General features: G+C 38.9%; 1 protein-coding gene across 3 annotated transcripts in view; it reads left to right on the forward strand.

The window, feature by feature from the left end:
• The window catches only part of rgs14b (regulator of G protein signaling 14b), an 82,816-nt gene that overhangs the window by 41,975 nt on the left and 25,748 nt on the right, over window positions 1-15,093 (forward strand). For all 3 annotated transcript variants that reach the window (XM_039774649.1, XM_039774647.1, XM_039774648.1), the window contains 2 exons: window positions 6,108-6,129; window positions 14,620-14,789. In XM_039774649.1, coding sequence (XP_039630583.1) covers window positions 6,108-6,129; window positions 14,620-14,789 — 192 coding nt within the window. The remainder of the gene's footprint in view (window positions 1-6,107; window positions 6,130-14,619; window positions 14,790-15,093) is intronic.

Genomic DNA, 15,093 nt, shown 5'->3' on the forward strand with positions numbered 1-15,093 from the left:
ATCAATTACTTATTTTCTATGATCCCAAACAAGCCATCATCTGATTGGTTTAGATCCCTGGACTCCTCCATCACTAAATTCCTTTGGAAGGATAAACCTCCACGAATTAGCTTAAAAACACTACAGAAGACCAAAGATAGAGGAGGGCTGGATCTACCCAACTTCTATCATTATTTCTTAACCAACAGGCTCCAATATATACCAAGATGGTTACAACATAACCCGCTGGATGAGTCCTGGTTAGATGTAGAACAGACACTTTGCAATACTATAGAGCTTTGGACCTACCGTTTATTAGCTCAAAAATAAGAAAGCATGAAAGCTTTAAAAGTATTAATATCAGTACCTCACTGACAGCATGGTGGGAATATCTAAAAATGACAGAGTCTTCACTAATTCCATGCAGACGCACACCCATCTGGAATAATCCTGACATATTGCAAAACAATAAAATGATGAACCTCCCATACTGGAAAAGTAAAGGAATTCTATACATGGAACACATATTTGAAGGATTGGATTTCATTCCATTTAACAGAATAGTCTCCCAATTTGGGATAGACAAGAATAGATTTTAGAATATCTCCAAATTAAATCAGTAGTTAAAGAAAAATTTAAGCTTAATAAAGTAGAATTACAAACACCATCAAGGGTATTAGACTTCTGTAATCTCAAACACCCCAAATTACTGTCTAAAGTATATAAAACATTGACCAAAATAGATGATACAATAGCAATTCCTATAGGCAAATGGGAGGAGGATCTATTAGTTAGCTTTGATCAGACTTTCTGGTCCCAAACTTGTTTAAAAACTTTTAAAACGATCAGAAACCCCAATTTACAACTAATTCAATACAAAATTCTACACAGAGTACACTATACAGGTCATCGGATGTTCAGGATGGGATTTGTGCCATCTGACACCTGCACACACTGCACAGACAACATTCCTGACAGTTATATCCACGCACTGTGGTCATGTCCACCTGTTCAGGGATTCTGGTATAGAGTATGTGAAGACCTGTCAAAGTGTCTGAAATGTGATATCCCAACTTCCCCCTCATTTTGCTTGCTGGGGAACCTAGAGGATGTCCCGATTGAAACAAATTTGGTTCACGTGGTTCTCACTGCCATATGCATCGCTAAGAAAACTATCCTCATAAACTGGAAAAACAAAGATAATCTTTGCATTAACCAGTATAGAAATCTTTTATTGGATCATATTACACTTGAGACAGCCTCTGCCTCCACTTCAAATCAATCTCTCTGGGCTCCTTTGATCGGTTCCATCACATAGCGATGATGGAGGGTCATTGATATGGTCCTGCGGGATGCTGTGGTTGATGTGGTGGAGAGTCTGAGCTTGGAGTATCTGGAGGATCCCTGGGGTGGGTTCACTAGGGGGGTCTTGGGCTGGGGGCTGCTGCCCGACTCTGGTGGTGCTTGGGTTACCTCGGGGGGTGGGCTTCTGGTGGTTGTGTGTGGGGCCTTAGGGGGTCTTGACAGTGGCTGCGGGTCGCTGCCTAGTGGCTGCAATGCCCCTGGGTTGGGCCTGGTGGCTTAGGGTATGGGGGCGGCCGTCCCCGGATGGGGATAGGGTCCTGGCATGTACGCTGCCGGGAAGAGGGCCGGAACATGCGGCAGTTCCACCATGGGGGAGGGGGAGGATCCAGCTTTACCTAGGTGTCTTATGTCTTACTTAATCTGAATGTTGAGTAAATGTGGGGATGGGAGTAAATATTCTGCTGGGGTGGTGTGAGTTGGTGGCCTCAGACTCCGTGGGGCTCTGTGATGCTGCTGCTGCTTCAGGCCATGGCTAGATGGGCTGGGACCTCCGTGCCCCGGGTGAATTTTGGGAACGGAGGTGCCTATTGGGGCCAGTTCTGGCTCCCTGGAGAGCTCAGGCCCCTCAGCTGTTCCTCCCCATCCTCAGACATTTCCCTCCTCCTGCTCCTTCACATCATCACACAAACATGCACATAGGGCCTTGGGGTGTGGGTAAGTCAGGGGGTGCGGGTATGGATCCCATTTCCGCAGTCCTGTGGCAGCCTAACCCCAATTTTATTTGCACATTAAACACTTCCACAAAAACATTCCACACAAATGCACACTTAGGGCCTTGGGAGTGGGCACACTCAACGGCATCCGGTGGGGGGAAATTTCAGCCTCACTCCGAGTGCCGGTGCCCACTTCCAATTTTAAACTGCACCTAGTCACGGAGAGTTTTGGGGGGAAAATGGGGCTGTATGTTGCCATCAGCTGGTGTAAGCCACATGGTGCCGGCACTGCCCGCGCCCCAACCACAAAATGCACCTTATCAACACACACCAACATTACATTAGAGCAGGCGGAGGGAGACTAGAGGTCTTATTACACCTCTGTTCTCAGTTAGCTGCCGGGGCTGGAGGCTAGGAGTGGGAGCTGGCCGTCTGCCTGTGGTCTGGAGTGGTGGGTTGCTTTGCTCTGCGTTGGACGGGGTGCCTGCTCACTATTACCCCTGCGGAACGGGCTAACTCTGCGTCCGGGAATGGCTGTACCTCAGGTACGGCAGCACCGGGACCAGAGTTAGTAGGGTGTGTATGGGGAGTGTGAATGGGTGTCTGGCGTACATCCTTGTAAGTCTTGGGTTGTATGTGTATGTGAGAGCATGAGGGAGGGAGTGTATGACTGTGTTTGTGTGTGACTGTATATGTCAGGTGGGGTTTTGGACCCCTTCCCTCTCCTGGGACATCTGGCAATACTACAACATCTTTGCCTACCCTCCCCCTGCCTTAAGCATCTGTCTGGTCGCTCCCGGTGGCTGCCTGGTGAGATCTGGTTCCCTGGGCTCTGTTGGGTCCTCGGCGGGGTGGGTCGCCCTTGGGTCCCGGGCTGCTGGGTTCCGGGCCGGCCGACTCGGGGTGGCGGCTGCGGCGGGCCTGAGGGCTTGCCGTTGATATCTCCCGGGACTCTGCCGGCTGCTGGTTGAGGCCCCCCGGGGTGATCCACTGCGCCTCTCGAGTGGGGGTTGGGGCTTCTCTGGTGACGGCCTCCCTGGGGTCTCCGCGCTCTGGGGTGACCTCTGGATCTCTGGGCTTGGAACTCCCTCCATCTTCCGCGTTTTGGGGGCAGGTCTGTGGCCCTTCACACTCACTATTGGATGCTCCTATAGAGAAACCTTACACATACAAGTGTTTGTCTTGTGGTTTTTTTTGTTTCTCCCCATTTCCCCTTTTCTGCAGGTCTAGAAGCGGATTCTGGTTCATTTATTGTTTATTCTATACGAAAACCCCCCCTTTACCTCCATCTCTTCCTTTTCTCTCTTCTTTTTCTTTCACTTTTGTCTCCGTGTCCGAATCTTAAAAACATCTGAAAATATTTTTAATAAAGTTTTGGTATCAGGCGTGACGTCAGCAGAAGCTGTAACACTCCACCTGAGAGAAAAACTGTAAGGCTAGTCGCCAGCATTCAGACATCAATTCTGATTGCTTCACAGCCGAACAGGACACGGTAAAAAAAAAAAAATTTTCAGGGAAAAATGTGCATGTGGTACACGCGTAAATACAGTATTCTGTTTTAGATGCTGCAAAAAATTAGCCACACTAGTTTTACTTTATTTTGTAAATTCTTTCATTTGCCTTTAAGTGAAACTTTGTAGTCTTTAAGAAAGCGTAATTTATTAATTGAAAAAGTCTATCAGTACTATCTCAGAAATGATCACGTGCCATGTATCGGCATGTTTGGAGCTAGTTCTGTTTTGCCTGTTAGGACAGCTGATGTTTAGGGGTGAGCATGAAGATGTGTAGGAAACCACATACTTGAGGAATCCAGTGTTGCTCCTTGGTTTATACAATTGAGGTGGTTTTGAAATTTGAGTGTCCACTTTAAATGTAAACTTGACTAGGAACAACCCATCACATTTGTTAAATTCATCCTGACGGGACCTTGATAAAAATAAACTGATTCGTACAACTTAAATAGTATCATATTAAATCAGTTTATTAGTAGTTTTGCAACTTAGCACAATTTAATATTTATGCATTACAAGAGACACACATTTGATGTGAAATAGGCTGGCTGTTTCTCTAGAAGATCCATGTAGCTAGGTTCAACTTCTAAGTTCTACATGTACTTTAGTATTTTGAGTGGTTTTTATACTATAAATGTTTTGTATATACTATTTACCATGGACTGTTTTTAAAGCATGAAGTGCTTATGAAGCATGTGTTATTGCTTAAGAGACTCCTGTGAAAAATCAAATGAAAGTGACACTTAAAAATTCTGCCTTTTACAATTATAGGATACTTTGTGCATATTAGGCCATGTGAAAAAGAGAACGTAGAGCCAGGGGCACATTTCAGTTCCTGTAATACAGGCAAGGAACACAGAAAAAGCTTCTTGTAATCAGTAATATATTTGTTATGCATCATTTTGCTTTGCCCATCTGTTTAGTCTATACATATTTAACAAATGAAATGACTGAATGTACATTGTAATGATCTTTTAATATTTTCTCCACATTGTTTACCCAATGTCTTTATTCACAGCTGCTTGCTCGATTGTCTGAAACATGATCGAATATCAATTATTGATCTCTGACCCAAGGTACTTGGGTACCGGGTACAATTATGAGCAGCCTTGTGTTCAAATGTGATGGTAGTTATGGACAGTCGAAGACTGGCACAGAAACCTAGTAAGCATTCACCACTCAAATTCAGACTTGGTTTTATGTTTTTTCTTTTCCCTAATGTTCATTAAAAAAGAAACTTAGTGAGTGAAATTGAAATCCTTTATTGCTTCTCTTTCATACATTCATTGTCCTCTCCAGGTCAGATGCATGCATATGATGCTGTGCTTCCATTCTTTCTTCATAACCTATACATTTCAAATTCTAATTCCAGTTAATGGGGCCGTCTTAACAGCATTATAGGCCCCCGGGCAAACCCGTGCACTGGGACCCCTACCTACACAACCACTCACAGGAATGAAAATTTAAACAGTCTAACAGTTTAAACATGTATTTATTGTATTGGTACTTCCAAAAAAATCAGTGTTTAAACATTAAAAAACATACTTTACAGCAAAGATTAATCAACACAAACGTTTGAACAATATAACCTGAGCCTTGAAAAACACAATTTCAACATATAAATGTAAATATATAAACTCAACTGGTAAACCATACAGACGGAAGTGGCACAGTATGAAATTAGTCTGAATTATTATTTCTTTGCAGAGAATTGAGTTGAAGTGACTTTTATGCTTTTATGTTATGTAATGCGTGAGATCCGTACGCCTACATGCATGTGAGGTTGCAGAAGTGACTGTGATACTAAATCAGAGGCAAATGCCAATGTCCACATGTAACACAACAACAAATATTTATAGTTTAATGTAGTATAGCATTTATTTATTGACAGTAAGTCACAACATGCATAGATTAGCATGGGGCCCCTATGCTCGTGGGGCACCTGGGCAACTGCCCAGCTTGCCCATGTGTTAAGACAGCCCTGCCATTTTACCCAACACATGGAACACTGGATTGCATGAGGGGGGGGGGAAGTGAGGAAAAAGTGGAAACTTGACACAGATAGTAACTAAGCTTGGGAGTTGAAAATCTGGCGTGCTGGGTTTGAAGATGCAGTGCTATTCGTGGACTTTTGTATCGTTAGTAAATACTTTTAATTAATAGAAACTTTGTTAAACTTTTAATGTGCTTGTATTTCAGCCAATTCATTCATTGCAGCAGTAATGTGGACTATAATTAGGACTGTTTTACTGAAAAATTTGCTTAAAGGGTAGATTATATCGAAATGGAGAGACCAAGATTCAACTAGTGACATTTACTCTGACTGTTCTCATTTATTAGGTTGTGTTTTTAATTTTTTCTGTTGGATGAATTTATCTTTACACTATTTTCTACTAAAGAATAAGTTCATGTTGAAGGGAAAAAAAATGCAGTACATGCACTTTTGTCATCTTTCTTTTGTAACAAATGCATGGATAATTAATTTCTCAATATTAATTTTGTGATTCTCCATACTATGAATACATTAATTGTGAATACTGTAGGTATTAGAGCAAATTAAGCACATTTCTAATGGTCTTTTTTTTTCTGCTTTTGACAGACGCTGGCAGCTTCAGATGGAGGTAAGCTTTATAGTAGAATTTACCTGTATTATTGTATTTGCATTGTCCATCCATCCATTACCCAACTTACTATATCCTCCCTACAGGGTCACAGGGGTCTGCTGGAGCCAATTCCAGCCAACACAGGGCACAAGGCAGGAAACAAACCCCGGGCAGTGCGCCAGCCTACCACGTATTTGCATTGTCCATTGTTATATGTACTTTGTATTCACTTAAATCTTATTTTATGCTAAATTTAAAAAAAGGATAATATATACAGAGTATACGGAATATACAAGATATGAAGGAAACAAACATTGAATTACACCAAGGAAAAATTATTTTGATAGCTCAGTAATTTGTCATAATTTATATTGACAGCCTTCAAAACCTTGCAATCCAGAACTTGATTAATTATTGGTATAAACTGGATGAGTTCATGTCTAATATATGTGAAAGGGCATACATTTTAATGTGCTTTTGTTTACTTTATGTAGACAACAAAATTATACGATAGGATTCATGGACAGTAAATACATAATGTAGTTTTAAATTGTATTAAACTGAAATTCGGGGCAAGCCAAGCACTTTAGTGTCTGTCCTGTGGTGATGTGTTTTATCACCATACACTTTGTTGCTCAAGCTGTACTTATACTTCAAGAAACTTCAAACACATCATAAATCACTAGTAATCTGGTAGAATCAAAAATTAAATCTCTTATCTAAACAAAAAACACATTAGTAATCCTGTCAATTTATTTCCCTTAGAATCCTTGCTCAAGTTAACTAACAATGATTTTCCCATCCATTCATTCATCTTCCAAACCTGTTATGTCCTGACCAGGGCCACGGAGAAACGGGAGCTAACCCGGGATATATCATGTGCAAGGCAGGAACAACCTCTGGACAGAACACCAACCCATCGCTGGGTGAACATACATGTGCACACACATGCACACTAGTATCAATTTAGCATTGCCAGTCAGCCTAACCTGCATGTATTTGGACACTAAGAGGAAACTGGAGCACAAGGTGGAAACCCACACAGACACGAAAACATGCAAAGTCCACTCGGGGGAGGATCAGGGAGTTGTGAGGCAGCAGCACCACCACCACCACCACCATGCCACGGTGATATTGACTTGATATCTCTTTAATCATTTTTGAAATGCACATTTCTTCTGAGTACTCCTTGTAATTCTTTGGTAACACCAAAACTAGCCCATTATGAAGTATATGTAGGCAAGTGTGATGTTTGACAAATTGATGTCCTGTTTTCTTTTTTCTGGCACTTTGTGACAATCCAGAATATCTCTAATGGAAAGAAATGTGTAATTTTTTTTTTATTGATTAACAATAGTTTTTAATTCTGTCACATTTTGGTTTCTGCTATAGATTTAATTTTAAGACCTTCATAATATCCAATAATGGCTTATAAACAGAGATACAAAGTTAAAAAGGTAAAAAAAATAGGAATCCCAAAAACTTTTTTTTTTGTCTAAATTCTCAAATCATACAGTCACATTTTAACCAAAACAATAGCTTTTTTAGTGTTCTCATATACAGAATAGCATATTAGAATTAGAAATCTGTCACTGTTTCCAAAATGTCATTCTCCTAGTCCTTGTTTTGGTTCTGGAAAGAGATAAATTTTGCGTGTCTAAATTGTAATGGCTTGCCATTGTATTTCTGCAGAGTATAAAAGCTTTGGTGTTCAGACAGACTAGATTTGTCAACAGTTTTTTTTTTTTTGTTTTTTTGCTTTTAGGAAATGAGTAGCCTGACTTATCATGTTTTCAGAACATAGATATTCTTGAACAGAAAAAAGTAAGCACTGTTGCGTGTACCTGACAGCACCCTCTAACTGCAGTCAGTTTTATGCTATAACAAATTAAATAACTTGATCTTGCAACTTTCCAAAAAAAAAAAAAAAAGAATATAACTAAAACTCTGTTGTATGAGTTTTTTCTACATGCTTTTTTAAGTAGAGTCCTTGTATATAAGATTAGTCCAGGTTGGTTGGTTGTGCTGGGAAACAAACTCCATTCTACCTACCTTAAATTTTCTTAAGTCATTCCTCATTATTTCCAGGATTTGTCCCAGATGATTTGATCCAGTGGGTCTTGTGGATAGCTGGGGAAGCTGCCTTCATTTAAGCATCACAGGTGGCCTCACATTGCTTCAATCAGGTGGTGGCACAAAATGCCACTGCAAAAAAACTGGAAAAGAAAGCAGAAAAAGATTGACATTAATAAGGGTTGCACAAACTTCTCATATATTCTTCAGGGATTTGCAAGTATTGAATGCTGCTTCAACACTTTTTTTTATGCTTGGCTGTTAGAATAATAAGCAGACCACCTTCAGAATTTAGGGGAACAGGTGTTCTAAAATATAGTAAAGAGTTTTTTTTTTTGTTTGTTTTTTTTTAAGTTTAAGTTTAGCAATGCTCCTTAAATGGAATAATATCCTATTAATCTGGTTAATGTACAATTTAAATTTTTAGGTCAGTGATTACACCTAAATTCTTTATTTGCCTTGATTTTTAATGCTAATAATAATACATTTTATTTATATAGTACCTTTCCCATGCTTGGGGCACTTCACAGAGTTTAGGAAGAATGGCAGGGTATACAGTATATAGCCCTGTATATAGCTAATAATAATAAATATTAATAAATAATGCTAAGGGATCATGTTTATTTCTAATACCTTCATTCTTTGCATTTTTCCCACCCACTAAGATTTTTGTTTTTTCCTTATTTAGCTTGAGAAAATTACATGCATTTTTGATTGGATGAGTAGGAAGGGCATTGTGGTCTTCAGGTGCTATATATATAAATAAAGCTGTGTGTCCTCTGCATAGCTGTGATAGTTCACCTTGTGTTTTTATATTTTCTGCCCTAATGGAAGCATGTAGATTGAAAAAAGAAGTGGGCCCAGAACAGGTCCTTGTGGTACATATTGTGGTATACAGTATTAGAGACTTCTGAATTATTGCCATACTAACACAGAATTTTCTACCTGTTGAATTAGACTAAAGCCAGTTCAGGACACCCACTAGAGAGACACATCCATTGTCTAAGACGTGTTGTGTTTTTTTTTTTTTTAATAGCTTCACTGAAACTTATCAAGAGTAGAATGCAATCCATTTAACATTTTGATGTTTCTTACCCTACACCCCTAAAAAATTTTTGGGGCAGCTGACTCATATTGCTTGAACTGAAGTGTTCTTCCCAGCTGTGGCTCCTCATGTTGTGCAAGTTTCATGCCTTGCATTTAATTTTTCTCAAGCTGCAAGTAATACAGTAAGTGAATGGCTACTGTAAACTAGCCTGATTGTAATTGTAGATTTGAGAGCATTAGTGCAATCTCTGAGAACAAGCCATTCATCCCAACAAAGCTTTCCAGTCCTTTCAAAACTAGATATTTTGGAAGAATTAAGTGGAAAGTCCCTAAAATTCTGCTACCTACCACACTACTTGGTCACTTATTTGATGTGTCTGTGGTTCTCTCCGTAAAGGAAAAAATCTTCATAATTGTGCACATTTCACCATTAAGTTTCCAACTGTTTGAGAGAGATGATATGCTGCGATGGATTAACAGCCTATAATAGATTATGTTCTACCTTGGGCAAAGTTGTTACCAGAATGGGCTTGAACTCCTTAGGACCTAGTAATGTATTTGGTTAAGAAATTGCTTGGGTATAAATAATTCTGATAAAAGAACATAGTGTGGTTCATTTTTACCCTTCCTCTTATTCTAAATTGTGCAAAATTAAATCTAAATATTTATCTACCTTTTAGTGAATGTATGAATTAAACAAAAATGAATCTATAAGCAATTAAAAACTTTACTAGCAAAATAACATCTAAAGTGTTAGGACCAATGTATTTGAGTTAACTTCACTGCAAGTCCCACCCTACATCACTCTGATCTATAGTTAGTCTTTTGATTTATTTAATTACATTTTACTATTCTTTGGCAATTATGGCTGTCAGAAGGAGTCTTATTGTTAACCATATTGGCATTACTTTAATTCTTGACACAAAGCTTGCATTTAGTGTTCAATACAGTTTTACTTGTGATGCTTTTTTTGTTTGTTTTCAGAAATAGTGGTGGTTAAAGTATGAAAAGCTGAATGGTTGTATGCATTTGTCAGGTCATTCGGTGCTACTGTCTCCAAACTTTGGAATTCATTACCATATGCTTCCCTGTCTTATTCAAAACTGAAATGAAAACCTTTTCTTTTCTACTAGTATTTTTCTTCCCTTAATATTTTCTATAGATGTTTTTCCTTTTCTACATACTAGGTCAGGGGTGGCGAACTACAGGCCTCGAGTGCTGCAGTGGCTGCAGGTTTTCATTCTTCCATCTTCTTAATTAGTGACCAGTTTTTGCTGCTGATTACTTCTTTTAATTAACTTGACTCAGGCCCCATAGTTGTTTCTTTTTCTTTAATTAGCAGCCAAGTAATGAGACACAAAACAAGCCAACACATGACCAGCTCTCCTGTGCCCATTACACAATATCTGAAATTAAAGAGAGGTGATGGCCTTGGTAAGGTTGATCTCTCAGGTCACTAAAACATCTTGACGGTGCTCTTAGAAAGAACAGAAAAACAGCAGTTTTTGAAATGTGTGCTGTGGAAGAATGAGAGCAGCAACAAGCCATGGAATTAAATAACTGGTTTAATTAACAGCAAGAATTGGCTTCTCTAAGAAAGTGATTGGAGTGAAATTGGTTGGAGTTTGAAGCCCCAGTTTAGCTGATCATCTGTTTGTTTCACATCTCATTTCTGCTTGGCTGTCATTTAATGAAGACAGGAATCAATTCAGAGGGCTGAACTCTTCTAACAGGGCTATTAAAGTGATGGGGAAAAAGTTAATTAGCAGTGAAAACTGGTCACTGATTAGGAAAAGGGTTAGAATGAAAACTTGTAGCCACTGTGGCCCTCGAGGCCTGGAGTTCGCCACCCCTGTACTAGGTGGTTTTTCTGATGTGTGTTATCTTTTTGATTTATTTTTTTTCCTTATTTTTTATGGTTGTTTTATTATACTCTTATTAAAGTTGTTTGTATGACCTTAGGTTTTAGAAAGGTGCTAGTTAAACATATTACTATTAATATGTGTAGCTGTGGCTACTAGAAAACTGCATTATCATAAAGTGGTTAAATATATTACACTGGTGCTTTGAACAAGTGACGTACTCAAGAACCATGCTTGGGATCTTTTACCAATGTTCTTCAGTGCCTGAAACCAAGCATAGCAGTATTTCTCTGCAGTAATAGCTTTATCTAACTGAAACTACAATGGTGAATTTTATAGTTTGGTGATAGTTTACGATGCAGAGAGATGGTACTCAATTTATAGGTCCAGCTCACACCTAAGCATTTTTCTTGCATTTTTAGTGCTAGACCAGAACATTCCTAATCCGCTTGTTAGGTTATTTGCCATTTTTCAGCGAAATATTGAAATCGGTAGTAAAGCTCATAAAATGCCGGTAAAAGAAATCGAAGTGTTTCCAGCGTTTTTTACAGAAAATCACTGCCTGCTCTTGGGAAAAGCCAGAATTAAAGTAACTCATTGAAACTAGGGGGGGAAATGCCAGTGGGAGAGAGATCAAGTGCAAACATACCATGCAATGAAGTGACATGAATTCATCAAAACTTTTTACATATACACTTAGTCTTAATCTGGTGTCACAAACTCGACAAAGAGCCATAGCAAGGTTTGGGGCAGCCACCCGTATATTAATTCCTGGCTGTAAAACTGAATAAAGTGATAGCACTGATGTGCACAAATCGGAGTCCAACATAGAACTGCGGGGTTAGGGGAAAGGCGGCGGCTTTTAAAGGCCAGTATAGGAAGTGACCTCAAAGGGGCCGGAACTGGAAGGGTCATCGTTCACAGGCTCAGGCAAGGAAATGACGTCAAAGGGGTCGGAACCAGAATTGACGTCATCAGAGCCAGGCGGATTTTCCCGTGAACGGTCTGCAGAAAAGCAAGAGAGTCCGTGCACTCTGCCACATCCTGGTATTCACATACCCTCATTCAGACCCTTTAGCTGCCTCCCATGCACACGTGTGTGACACTGGTTAAAGTGGTTTGTTTTAACATTTATATAGCCAGAGTGATAGCACAGAGCTTGCATTCCTTTGTTATAGCAGCAACTGTGTGGAGTTTGCATTTCTGGATTGATCATTATTAATAAATGTTGTTAATAAATTCTTACCGGTTTTAACAATAAGCACTAGAAATGTCAATTATATGTCTCAATTAAGAAAATACGGTTAGTTCCTCATGAAGTAAATAACATGCACCATCCACCACATTTGCTTCTTGCCCTACGTTGAGTACTGCTGAAATAATCGCTGGCTCCTATTGACTCTAAACAACTTGGCTGATTAAATTTTACATGTCAGTATGTGCATGATTAAATGTATACAAATGTAACATCTCTTCATACTAATGTTACAGCAACAGCTACGGGCATTTTTGAATTTCCCACAATCGCCATAAATAACTGCTTACATGCATATCTACCCCCTGTATCCTGGAATTTTTCAAGTGTTGCCTGCTTCATATAAATTCCAGAATTGTCCCCAAGACAAGTGTTTCTAAACTACTGAGTTGTGACTGTTCAGTTCAGCAAGAGGGGCACTGCACTCCTCCTTTTGCTTAAATCTTACTAAATTCACCAAAGTGGACCTAATCTGATTGTGCTGTATTCATCAAGGGGAAGCAAACTGGTTTGTGAATAAATATCCATTGGAAAACCTGGGTGACAACCCCACAAAGGTCAAGACATACTGCTCTAGACTCCCTTTGCTGCAGAACAGGATAAACCCAATACAGTATGTGCCAGCATAATGCTGATGACACATGCTCTTCAGTCCTGTGATTGCCAGGATTAAAAACAATGTTATCCTAGACATTCTGCAGATGCATCAATCGCCTCACAACATGACAAAACCTCACAACCTTCAGAATAGAAATGATGTTGATCATATTTTCCCCATAAAATGCTTCTTTGGAAATGTTGAAAAAAAATGCTTGAAGCACTGTCAAATGCTTAAAAAAAAAAACTCTTGCAAAAAGCCATTACAAATCTGGACAATGCTGGAAATTTTACCATTAAGTGTGAATAGCTACATTGTCTCACTTAGACGTCTAGAGACAAACATTTATGAAATTTGCTTTAAACTGGGGGGAGGGGCAAGTAGACAGCCCACTTTAACACATCTGATCCTTTCCAGTGCCTCAAGGTAAGGGTGGTGATTTTGAACTGCAAAGAGCAGAGGTGCTTCTGTTAACCTGATATGACAGAGAGCAAGCATCTGATTATAATCAAACTTTATAGCTAAAATATCTCTTGACAAACATAAGTTAAACATTACATTAAACATATAAGTGTGTGTGGGGAGAACATATTGAAATTGTTAAAAGCAAACAAAACTTGTAAGGCAAAGATCATTCTATACTGTCGACTACATATTGCCATTCGAAGAATTAAATAGTGGTAAAAGTTAACGATCCATTGATGCAGGTGCTGTGTGTGCTCTCTGCTGTTCATTTATGATGCTAGTGTCTGAGACAATGTTAAGGATGAAAGAACTGACAGCTATGTTTGTGAAACTATGAATTGCAAAATGTGCATTCAGAGTAAACTGTCACACCCCATCAAATAATGTGAAAAGATTGCTGTTAAGTTAGTTGATAAATAGTTGTAAATTTCAATACTCAAAACACCAGATTCAGCAAATCTTCCTAACAACACCAATAGATGCACCGACAAGTCTACATAGCATCCACCTTCTGACTGAACATCTAAATTAAGTTAATATCCTAAGTGGGAAAGCAAACATGCCCTGCTAGAATATAGCCCCAGTGTTTTAACATGTAGTACCTATAACACAATGCTTATCTAAACTGTGCTTGCTGCTGTAATGCATTATAGTGATTCAGTGCTCAGTGACAAAGATATCGTAGCAGACAGAAGCACTTCTGAAATGCATAGAACTAGATAGTTGCAGTGGTCAGTGTCTCTGTCGGTGTCTGTCACTTCTATTGTCCTGCTCATTACAACATACACATTAATAATTAAGTTTCAGTTACCTTGTGTTACTGGGCTCCTGAAATGATGAATGCATTTTTATGGTTACATTCTGATTAGGAACAATTTTTAATATTTTTTGGGTATTATTACTAAAAGACAACCCAGATAATTCAGTAAATTACAACTTGGTTTTAAAGGTAAGTTTAGTTGAATATATAATGCCTGCTTTCAGCACACTAACAGCATTATGAATGAAATGTAGCAATCATTTTCAACCTGTAATTTGTGGAGTAAAAATCCAAATGACTAAAAATGCAAGCAACAGATCTAAATATGGTGTGTGTTATATCATCAGAAAAACATGGTGCGGGTACAATTAGCCCTATAAATCAAACTGAAGTTGTCTTTTAGCTTGCTGTTTTTTATTTCATATTCTTATTTGTCCCCTTCATACAGAACTGAACAGCTCCGATGTGGCTGGCTGTAGCAGTAGTTACACTTCAAATAGTAACACAAGTTTACCCAGTATTCAGAGGAACACCAGCTGTGAGCATGGCTCTGTGGCAAGTTGGGCAGTTTCCTTTGAACGGCTGCTACAAGACCCCATTGGAGTTCAGTACTTCACAGTAAGTCTCCACAAATACAGAAAGTTTTTCTAGTATTTTTTTTTTTTTTACTGTAGACTCTGTAAATGTTCTTGGTTTAACAGTTGTATCCAAGAAATGATACAAAATATTTTAAATACAGTAGACCTGATCAAGCAAATGGAGAAAACTGAATTTATTCAGCTTTATTTTAATTTTTAATCTTTTACTACAGCATTACATAGTTTGTCAGTCAGTAGATTCAGTAACCTGTGTTTTGATTCACGGTACTAAATTATTTGCTGAGAATATTAAATGAGAAAAATGAACTTGCAAAAAGTGATAT

The sequence above is a fragment of the Polypterus senegalus genome, chromosome 13, assembly GCF_016835505.1.
Source record: "Polypterus senegalus isolate Bchr_013 chromosome 13, ASM1683550v1, whole genome shotgun sequence".
NCBI lineage: Eukaryota > Metazoa > Chordata > Cladistia > Polypteriformes > Polypteridae > Polypterus > Polypterus senegalus.